The sequence below is a fragment of the Miniopterus natalensis genome, chromosome 19 (assembly GCF_054644295.1).
Source record: "Miniopterus natalensis isolate mMinNat1 chromosome 19, mMinNat1.hap1, whole genome shotgun sequence".
NCBI lineage: Eukaryota > Metazoa > Chordata > Mammalia > Chiroptera > Miniopteridae > Miniopterus > Miniopterus natalensis.
The window spans coordinates 17,316,940-17,328,449 of NC_142099.1; the positions used below are offsets into that span (position 1 = coordinate 17,316,940).

The following is an 11,510-nucleotide window of genomic DNA, read 5'->3' on the forward strand; positions in this document are numbered from 1 at the left end:
CTTCCTACCTGGAGAAAAAGAAGGTTCCCCTTTTCTTACTAGGCTGGGTCCCCCTCATTCAGAGGAGTCGAGATGAGTGAATCCACATTTGAGCATTATTTTTCCATATCGCAGAGACTGTGGTTGCTTTTGGAAATATTTATATTATGAAATAGTGTGCTTCCTCATGAATAGTAACAGTTAAAAGGGTGGTTTTAATGATAACTCTCAAAACTCAGTGATAAGCCCCGGGAGACTGCTGCTCGCTGTCTTTTTGAGCTTGGATAACCTGTGGACTTGCTGTTGTAGATGGTGAAGAAGGCAAGCCCTCGGCCTCCTGAGGTTTCTTGAGCAGATTGGCTAAGAGGGAGCAGGTGGCTTCTGATGCTGCTGCCTGCTGGTTGAGTTATACTTAACCTTGGGGCAGGTATCAATGGTATACCTATTAAGAATTTCTAAGTATGCTTATTGATGATCTTCAGAATGCCTTCTCCAAACGCTTCTATTTTTAGTAAGTTTTGTTTTCTGTTGAAAGTGATATTACTGGGAAAGTTATAACACACTCCTGTTTTACTACATCCTCTGTAACCCATCTGCTTTTTAAAACTTTGATTTGTAAGGTAGAGTAGAGCTGGGATTTGCAAACTATGACCTGTGGACCAAATCTGGCCCACTGCCTGTTTTTGTAAATAAAGTTTTATTGGAACACAGCCGCATCCATTTGTTTAGCTATTGCTTGCTTTTGCTCTCAGTGACAGAGATGAGTGGTCTCAAAGACCATATGGCCTGCAAAACCAAAAATATTTACTATTTGGTCATTTATATGAAAAGTTTGCTATCCCCTGTGCTGTAATCTAGGATTATTTTTTCAAATGCCAAAAGAAATGCAGTCTGGTTTGCTGACTGCTAGTTACTTATTATTGACAAGAACTTGTTTTTAGTTTGACATTTAAAATTTTTAAATCTGTCCACCAGATAGATAAAATTGGATCCGTTGGGTAAAGGAAGTGCATAAAATGATTCAAAATATCCAGGTTTTCTTTCTCCAATCTTCATTTACAGACAACGTAGATATTTCAGCATTTCATGTGTAAGCATTCATCTTTGAATGTCAAAAAACCTGACAGAATTTGAATGTGATGATTATCAGCTCTTTTGAGAGAGGTCTCCATAACAAAATAAGTGAGCACTGAGTGTGCCATTGCTCATAAAATTGCACTGGATCTTTTAGGAAAACATTTTCTCCTCACTCTTAAATGTCTTCAAAAACATGTGCCAAGAATTCATTACAGCAACAGACAACACACCCAAAACACTGAACTAGAGTTTATGAAGCCGCTCCTTCCCATCAGTTTTTCCTGGGAGGCTCAGTTTATTTTCTTTTGATTGCCAGCTCACATTTTTCTGCATTTTCGTCTTGGGAAAAATGACGTTCACCGTCCCTTGTGCTGTTTCACCCAAACTTCAGCCCCCAGACACGGAGGCGGCCTGGGGCGTGTTTTGCTTTTTCATTCCCCTGCCCAGCAGTGTCCTTCTGTTGCCTGAAGATGAACTATTTTGCAAGATTTCCAACCTTGTCGCCTGAGGAAGTTCCTTCCACCCAGCTCTGATAACACAGCACGAAGGGCTCGCACCATAGTTGCTAATAGTTGCACACAGCGCTTCACCAGCCCTGCAGACTGCGACTAGCCCCCGGAGAGGGAGGAGTGTAGAGCCCTCTTGGTCTTCCAGCCCAGACTTGCCCTCTGGCCGCCTCCAAGTGCACTTTCTTCCACCGAATGCTGGCGTCCCAGAGAGAAGAGTGTGTGGCACTCCAAGGAAACACAGCAAGTCTAAGCCAAGCAGCACTGACAAGTGTCTGCTCTGGTTACTGCCGCCTCCTAAATGTGTTCGTAGGTGTGCAGTTTCATTGGATCGTCTTTTTTTTTTTTTTTTTCCCCAATTGTCTTTGTACCTATGATTGAAAACGGTAGTTGGTCTGTGGCTTTTGAGGAGGTAAGTTTCTTAATCTGTGTATGTTTGTAATAGCAGCGTCTGCCTCTGTGAAAAATGCAGTACCCTCCTCCCAAAAGTCCCTGCCCGCGTCCGGGCTGCGGTGTGCTGTGCGGGAGGGCGGGAGGCAGGGCTGCGCCCCGTCCAGCCCGGAGGCGGGCCGTCGGGGGCTGTGGGAGCCGTGTCCCCGGGCCCGCGCAGGGCCAGGGAAGCCGCGTGCCCGCCTCGCCCGCAGGCGCGGGCATCCCGCCCGTGCGCCCGTGCGGCGTGCGGCGCGCGTCTCCACACCGGCGGAGGTGAGCGGCGGTTCCGGCCCTCGGGTGGGCCGCCCTCGCCGCTGTTTCCACGGGCCAAGCGAGGTCCCTGCCTTTCCCGAGCCGTCGAGACGGCGCTTTCCTGTCCGCTCTGGTGCAGTGGCAAACTTGCTCTTCAGTCGTCAGCTCCAGAGGGAGTTTTGGCGCCTCGGGAAAGGCTGGAAAAGACGGCCGAGCGCTGCAGCCTCGCCTTGACCCGTGGAGAGCGGGGCGGGCCCGCGGGAGGCCGTGGGGTGCCCCCCCGCGGAGGAGGGTGCTGCATGTTTGCCCCTGGCTTGCTTCCCCCACGTCCGCGAGTGTGAGTGCAGAGCCGGAGGCCACACGCCCGCTCGGCCGCTTGCTTTGCAGGCACCGGACTGAAGCTTCCTGCTAAAGCAAAAGCCGGGGTGCCCTAGGCCATGGTGCTTCCTCGGGGCCCTCAGACTCCTAACTTCCCCCCAGCCCCCTCCCTTAGCCGTGTGTGCATAGGATGGGCTCCAGTTACCAGGCTCTTAGATAGGAAGTTACCAGTCATTTCAGCTGAGCTCACATCCCTCTCTTACGTAATATAACCCATCAGACGCATCTCTGATCCACAGGGAAGGCAGCTAGCTACCTGTGCTTTTTAAATACTTTGGACAAAGCCCTTTTCCACTAGCATCCTGCGACTTATCTGGAGGTTATTTTTAAATCGATTCTAAGCATGTGTCATGTAACCTGAAAAACTGGTAGCTGCAACATTTTCTCTTGTGCCAAATGAATGAGATGTATGTAACAGGCAGCTTTTTGCACCTCGGAGTCCTGCAAGTACAGTTTCAGTAGAAACAGGACACTTAACTCAGGAATGGGTACTGCCGCCCCTACAGGGTCTCGTTGGAAGGGGTTTGTAATAAGTGAGGAAATGTCTTTCCCGATTGTGAAATACGTGGTGAGGGCACTGCCGGTACCACTGCCTGTTCCTGGCAGGGAGGGCATTTATGAGAAAAGTCCCTGAACGTTTTTTAAAATCTGAGTTTTTGACGAGTATGTAAGTTGTTTCCACAAATAGAGGCAATAGGTTTATTGGAATGAAAGGTGGGCTCCCCAGCCCTTGCTGGAGTTTGGATCCCTTCCCCGAAGACTGAAGGACTCCGCTGTGTGTGCCTTGACCCTTCCATTGCTTTCAACTCCGTGCTGTTATGCCTCTGAGAGGGACAGCGCCTGTAGATAGCGGGGACTGGCAGAATTTCAGGAGCACAACTTGCCCCTATAAATATGCACCCTGCCTTTCAGGAATACTTTGGCAAAGGGCTTCTGGTGAGGCAGCACTTTTGAGGGTTACATTGTATCTCAGCCACAGAGGAAGATCCAGGGTGGTTTCACGTAGAATATGAGCATCGAGCAAGAGTGGACTCAAAAAAATTTCTTCTTTTGACATTTTATCATTTCCAGTGAAATTGAAGTTCTAAATTGCTTTTTATTTTTTTAAACAACTTTTTAAACTTTTAAAATACATGTGTTACATACCCATTGTATAAAACTTAGAAGCCTTTAAATATCACAAAGACAACAATAAAAATAACCCACTACCCACAGTTAGTATCTATTATTTATGCTGTTATAAAAGTGGGATTTTCTAGTTACTTAGCTCTTTTTCTTCAAGATCGCATAAGCATTTCTTCTGTTTTTAGACACTTTTCACTTCTATTTAATACTGCATGGAAACCCATCATGAATTTAGTTAGAAGTATGTAAGTGATTTGGGATTTTCAAACCTTTTTCAGTAGGTATCTTTTTCAAAAATGTTTAGCATTTCCCAATTACCCCACTCTAGCTTCTCCAGAAGAGAAGACAGAGAAGAACCCTGTTGGCTGGTTATAGTCAAGAACAGGTTTGTCCTTTAGCTCTCTGCTGGTCTGTATTTGGACCCACTGCCTCCATGAAAGTCTCAGGCTTTGCCCATACCATGTTTCTTAGCCCTTCTTTGAAAAACACAAAGAAAAAAGAAATTAGGTTTTCCTCTTTCTATATAACAAACCCAGGTTGTTCTATAGGAGCAAAATTCACCACACATACAGGCACATTCATGCTCATACACACACACACTCTCACACGTACACACTCACACAATCATTCTCTCTCTCACACACACAGTATGCTATGATGCAATCTCCTCCGGGACACAGATTTGTCTTCTGGTTGTGCAACGCTGCTTTGTCTGAGTTTTTGCCACTCTTGCAAATGACAGGAGTATAAATCTGAAAAAGAGGAAGGTGTCGTCACATGGAAGTCTTTCCTGTCAGCTCTCTGGAGTCTCCTGTAATTGCCAACAGTTGCAGAGAAAGCACTTTTGATACTTTGGAATGGAAGACACTAAATTGCTATTCTGATGGGAATGTATACACAATTCATAATGGCTGGGTAAGGGGATACCTTGCTTCCTAACAATGTGACTTGGTTCTCTCATCATATAACTTTGTTTCAGATTTTTCCCTGGGAGTTCCCTAATGCATTTTACCCAGAATCTTCTAATCTAAAATTAAAAACAACAACAACAAAAAACCAAAGCAAACGTAAGGACTGTTGCTCTTAACTAACACAAAAATTGGTGTTCAGAAAAGTAAACATATTTTTACCCAAAGAATGAAAGTGTCAGTTGATAGCAAAGCCATGAACCCATGCATCCTGACCCCTTATATTGGAAAAACAATTTGAAGCCCTTTCTAGCAGTTTACCCTATTCCAGCCCTACAGTGTCTTGTGGTTTCCCTTGGGGTCAGGGTGTGGTTATTGTGCATGTTTTAAACAAAGAATTGCCTGTGTGTGCATTCTAGGTCTATGTGGAAACCTCACGGGATTGGGGGTGTGTGTGGAAATTTTGCTTTTTTGTGGCACTTTTTTTATAATGAAGTACTGCCTGGGGCTTTAGGGACCTGGTAGGTTCCACTGGGTAGAGTGCCGCCTCTGCACCGCTCGCTTAACTCACTGTTGTTTCCCAGACAGCTGTCCCGCCTTCCTGTGCCACTGCACCTTCTCTACACCTTCAAGTTCACTAGTTGCTGCTGCTTGTTTTTCCTCACCAGCCCCATCTGTTGGCTGCTAGTATAGCCAGGCACTAATACCCACCTCTGGCTGTTGTTCTTTTTCTGCAGAGGGAGAACCGGAGATTACAGGAGGCCAGCATGAGGTTGGAACAAGAGAATGATGACCTTGCCCATGAACTAGTAACCAGCAAGATTGCTCTGCGGAATGACTTGGATCAGGTACACTCGTCACTCACTAGGAAGAAATAAGACTGTGACAACCTACTCAAGGGCAAGGACCCAGTTGCTCTCACCACAGTGCTGCCAGGGCTCCCTCTGTACTTGACACTGAGTCAGCTGCTTGATGGATGAATGGTTGGGCATAGGTGGGAGGGCACTGCTTGTGCTGATTGGACCAGGTGGGAAACCCCAGCTTTGGAGGAGGGTTTGGGTCACTTCCAAGCAGCATGTGTGACATACTTTTTTATACCTCTGCACTTCTCTGGTGTCTGTTCTCTGCACCTGTACTTTTCCTAAAGCAAGGCCTGCCAGCATAGTCACCTGAGAACATCAGTCGCCAGAAATTCTCATCTACAGTAAATGTGAAGGATTATATGATGTATGTGCATTAAGATACACATATTGTTGGGTCGATAGACATCCTAGTGGCTAAGAGCCCACACTGCCTTGGTGTGAGTCCTGGCATTACCATTTCCCCGGCAGTTCTTACCCTGCCTATAAGTACAAAAAAGGCTACCTCATGGAATGATGTGAGAATAAAATTAGGTACAGCACTTTAGTAGTGTGTGCTGAACAAACGTGAGCCGTTGCTAGGAAGACCTTAACTTGTTTAACTTCCCTTGTTCTTTCCAACAGCACTGACAGCTTTAGGACTTGGGTTTTCTATTGGCAATGAGGAAGGAGTCTTGTGTAGATTAAAAATAATCACTCTATTTTCTGACATTTAAAAAGTGAATATTCTCAGCTCTGGCCTGGTAGCTCAGTTGGTTAGAGCATTGTCCCCGATATGCCAAGGCTGTGGATTTGATCCCCAGACAGGACACTTACAAGAAGCAACCAGTGAATGCATAAGTAAGTGGAACAACAGGTTGATGTTTCTCTCTCTCTCTCTTCTCTCCCCCTTCCTCTCTCTCTAAAATCACTAAAAAAAAATATTTAAAAAGTGAACATTCCCAACAAATGGTACAGGGTCAGAAAAACTGAGACTTAGAAGAGGCATTATTGTGTTCTAACTATGCATTGACAACATTTACAATACAAATCCATTAATAATATAAATCTGATTTAATTAAGATCAAAGGAATTTTAACAGTGTCTAAAAAGGGTCCCTGCCACAACTTCTTTTCCCGTATACACAGCTAATTTTGCAGCTTACAAGTTTTAACCACAGTGAGGTGGGAGAAAAGACCACAGTAAGGAACATAGTGTTAACTGGAAAAGGTGGAAGCTGATGGAGTCAGCACTAAACGGAGTTTGAACATAAAACAAAGACTGTGCTGCTCAGAACACGAGATAGGGAAGGTAGAAAAGCAGTGCAGTCAGGGTAAGGGAGGGGTGGCCCTTTTAACCACAAACCCCATGCAGCCAGCCTGTTTGTAAGGTGTTGGTACTAAAAATGTGTGACTAAGGTCAGAGCCATAGAAGGAAGCGGTGTCTCCAGTCGATCAGGGCCACACCCCACCTGACTGCAGCCGTTACAGTTTTGTATTAATAGGACTAGAGTGGTGGGTTAGTACTGTAATGAAATTCTTGGTTCCCTATTAGCTTTCCAAATGGCCTTCACTCTCAACTGATTCTTTCATTTTGAATCTTATACATTAATAGTTTTCTTGAGATGGCCAGCTAAATGGAAAAGTTTTAGGCAGTTGGACTCCATGGGAGTGCAGTGAAATAAGCTAGAGTGGTAAATCGAAAGTTGTGTGGGTATATGTGGTAAGCCTTTAAAAGGTTTAAAAAATAATAAAATTAAGTATTTACTGAGTACCTGTTGTGCACCAAGCACTATATTTAAGCGATTTATAAGTATTATCTCATTTAATCTTCCTAATGACTTTATTATTTTAATCTTCATTTTATAAATGAGTAAAATGGCATATATATACCATTTGGTCAAAAATATACGTACAAGGTTATTTACTGCAGTGTTACTTATAAGAATAAAAAATAGAAATAATATATATGTTCCCTAGAAGGGGAGAACGGAAGAATATTTGTAGGATGTCTTTAAGTAAATTAATTTGTATGTAATGTTTGCATCTAAATTGCAGGGGATACGGCTGGCATAGGGCCACCCTGTAAGGGAAGGAGGCTGGAATATACCTGGACAGGAAAAAAGCCAACAAGAAAATACATTAAAGTGTTACTACTAGATATCTCTGGGTGACGAGTAAATCTAATTTTTATATCTACATTTATACCTTTATTTTTTCAATTACTAATCTTTTATAAGAAGACCTTAAATTATTTAACCACCCTTGGTTAAGTAACAATATGCATTATGACTTTTTATAATCAGAAAAAATATATTATTTAAAATTTTGTTTAAAACTTTTCAAATATGAAAAGATATTATTTTAAAATATGTTATTTAAAGAAAAATATAGTATTTAAAAATGTATTATGTAAAAGTTTTTCCAAGAAAACCCATTTTGAGGATCAGTCTGGAATGATGCTCCATGGGTACTCCTGAAATAATTGAGTGTTGAACACCTAGGTGCCTCTTGTAGATACTGGATCTGCCCCTGAAGAAAAGTTACTCCGTCATTTGTTCCCTCTCGCTCTTATTCTCCCCCCCCTCCCCCCCCATACTTCTCTTTCTCTCTCCTTTTAAAGAGTAAGACCTGACCCCTGCCTTTTGAAGCTTGCTATCTGGATGAAAGAATAAAAATTGCTATTTCATGCATATCTGCTCCCAATGTTGCAGTTTCTGCCCGAGCAGAGCGTATTCAACCACCAGAAGCCAGTCCCCGAAGCTTAGGTGACCTGCCCTGCTCTGTCTGCCTCACCCAGTTGGCCTAGTACTTTTCTGTTTCCGCTTAATCAAAATCAAACCTCTTCATTAAAACAGCAAAACTGGCAAACATTAAACATGAAAGCAGATTGTATTTGAAATAATATGTAGAGCAAACAAACACTAATTAGGTAATTAGGCACTTTTAAAAACTAAATTATGCCTTACCCTTGTCATGTTCACATGGGCTTCAGGCTTCCTGGGTACCAAAGGCTCTCAGTTTTTCTCTCTGACAGCCTTCTCTTTCAAGAACTCACCCTCCCTCAACTCCTTCAGTGAGGACTTCTCAGCGATTAGAAACGTGACTAGATACATCATCTCCGGTTCAGTTTCTGCTGCCCCCGGCTCTCAGGTCCTCCCTGTCCTTTCCCGTCCCAAGGAACACAGACACAGCCAGTACCTTCCCACGGAAAACGTGCATAGGTCCCTCCTAACCACACCACGTTTCGTGCTAGACCGGAAACAACATGTACTAAGTGTCAGATTCGTTTGTTTTGCTTTAGATTGAGCAACTGGCTAGTTCTTTGAGAAACCTTTTCTGAGAGCTCCTCGTCCTGATGTTAGAGCTGAGCCTTTGACCAGGTGATCGGTGGATTCATGATTAAATCACAACTTGCAGGGTTTCTCTCATTCAAGTCCTAGAAGCCTAACACAGAGGAGAGACTCTGGATGAAGCCTCCCGGAAGACTCTGGGGCCCACAGAGATTCTGCAGATGTCAGGCCAGATAGCAATAGAAATCCAGTGAGCTTGCCTTACCTTGGCCTAGTGAGGAATGTGCTGCAGAAAGTGCGAAATAGAAATAGTAGATCCTTTCCTCATAAACATCCAGTCATTTATTAACTTCCCCAGGGAAGTGGCTCTCTTGTCCTATTACAGACATTTCCGAAACTGTAAAATGCATTTTTGAGGTCCATCTCTAATTTTAAGATACTCTTTTGCTGTGTAGATTTCCCCCCTAAAATGTAATGTGTTAGAGTCTTTAACAGGGACTTTTTCACCTTAAGTACCCAACACTTCCAAATTATCTGAAAACAGAGCTGTAACCTCTGGGGTGCAGGACATGAGGACTATCAGACAGTGAGAACAGAGAAGCTGGGTGTAGTTTCCCTGCCAGCACCCAGCAGACTGCTCTGGCCTGGCCATCTGGACGTGCGGGAGATGCCGCGAAACACAGACAGGAGGCCACCTGGCCAGCGTTCACGGTTACTTGGATAACATTTTGCTGCTGTCAGCCAGGGACAGCTTCTTCAAATAGCTGCCTTCCTCTGTGTCTGTGGTTTTCTCTGCTGAACGCGTCCTGTGGCTCTCCGCCACCTCCACTCCACACTGTCTGCTTCCATAGCCACTTTCAGAGCCACATCCACTCACTCGCCAAGTACTTACAGAGTACCTATCTGTGCCGGGTACTGGGCTTGCTTCTGGGGCTCTAGTGATGCACACAGGAGGTGTGGTTCCTGCCTCCCAGAGCTTGAAGTCTAGCGGGCAGGACAAGTAAATCACATATGGAATTTGTCATTACAGACTGTGCTAAGTGCTGTCAAGGGAAATATGACAGATTTAAACAGGAGCTAATTTAGAGGGGGGTGAGGGGCAGGGCTCAGGCCATCCTTCCCTGCACATGTGAACTTGAAGCTGAGAGCTAAGGGTCAGAGCCCTAGACTGTAAAATAGACACGTTAACTGAGACAAACACACAGTGCTTTCTTGGTTAATTTGGGCTGTGTCTAAGTTAAAACCAGAGTACTTTTCTGAGCTTTTCTTGGCCATTCTAGAAATACAGTCTTTTCTATTTGGATCGCTAGTCCATACTTTACTTTTCCTTGTGGATATCTCTATCATGGTTTTAAAAAAAATTTTAATTGATTGATTTTCTTTTTAGAGAGAGAGAGGAAGGGGAGAGAAACATCGGTTTGCTGTTCCGCTTATTGACGCATTCACTGGCTGATTCTTGTATGTGCCCTGGCCGGATCAAACCCAAGTCCTTGGTGTATGAGGGCGACACTCACCAACCGAGCCACCTGGCGAGGGTTCTATCATGGGGTTTTGCTCTTAATCTCTCCCTGCTATCCTCACTGTCCTGGGTGAATACCCTTCGGGGCTCAGCCAGTCTTTCAGTTTTCTCACCTGACTGTGGTCCGTGGATCAGACTCTGCTCGCCCCCTCTGAATGCACCCACAGGCACTACCTTGGGCGCCTCCCTGTACAGCTCCGCCCCTCTCATCCAGCCCGGTCCTCAGTCTCGGAGTCAGTGCTGTTGTGACATCTGAAATGTGTAAGAGGCGTTGGAAAGGGCACGGGCCCTGATGCCATTCCAGTCAGAATTAGGATCATGGCTCTGATTCCACATGCGCATCCCAGGCGCGCCAGTGGAGCTCTGCAGACCGCACAGCCATTACCTGTAGAATAGTCTCAGTGGCGAGGGTCAGAGGTAGGCGGCCGAGGCCGGGCGTGCCTGGCGGTCAGCCTGGCGGTCAGCGGGAGCGGCGTCGGGCAGCGGGCGGGGAGGGCTGGCTCGCGGCCTGTGCGCTCCGCCGCTGGGGGACAGGTGCGCTCGCTTCCTTCGCCCCTTCACGGCGCCTCTGACCGCAGGCGGAGGACAAGGCGGACGTGCTGAACAAGGAGCTCCTGCTGACCAAGCAGAGGCTGGTGGAGACGGAGGAGGAGAAGCGGAAGCAGCAGGAGGAGACGGCGCAGGTAGCGGGCCTCGCCGGGTCCTCGGGCGGTGGCCGGGCCGGGGGCGGGGCTCGGGCACAAACCAGAGCGTTTTCTTCTAAATCGCCCGGAGCGACGGGAGCCTTGCGCTTCCCCTGAAGGTGCTGGGGAGGGGCGGCGCGTCCCGGGCAGCTTTCAGGACTGGACACAGCCGTGCGGAGCGTGTCAGGATCCCCCAGGCTTGGTGGCTCGGGGTTGGGACCCAGGGCTCGCACCCAGGGCTTCGACAGACGTGCAGGCCTCCCGTCGGGTCCCCGGGGTGCCTGGCTTCTCTGGGTAATGACAGGCTGAAGCCAGAGCCCAGAGGCCGCTGCTGGGAGGGGCCTCCGTCAGCCGCTTCATTCCCGGTTCACGCCGTCCAGGGAGAGCGCAGCGCCCGGCGGCCTCGCTCAGGGGTCTCAGAAACCCCGGGGGGCTGCCCTGAAGCCAGCGCCCCGCAGCCTCGCTCAGGGGTCTCAGAAACCCCGGGGGGCTGCCCTGAAGCCAGCGCCCCGCAGCCTCG

The 11,510-nt window shown here is 46.6% G+C and overlaps 1 protein-coding gene across 2 annotated transcripts in view; it reads left to right on the top strand.

Annotated features, from left to right (window-relative positions):
• Nucleotides 1-11,510, top strand: part of RABGAP1L (RAB GTPase activating protein 1 like) — a 368,977-nt gene that overhangs the window by 344,075 nt on the left and 13,392 nt on the right. For both annotated transcript variants that reach the window (XM_087827782.1, XM_087827783.1), the window contains 2 exons: nucleotides 5,395-5,505; nucleotides 10,886-10,990. In XM_087827782.1, coding sequence (XP_087683908.1) covers nucleotides 5,395-5,505; nucleotides 10,886-10,990 — 216 coding nt within the window. The remainder of the gene's footprint in view (nucleotides 1-5,394; nucleotides 5,506-10,885; nucleotides 10,991-11,510) is intronic.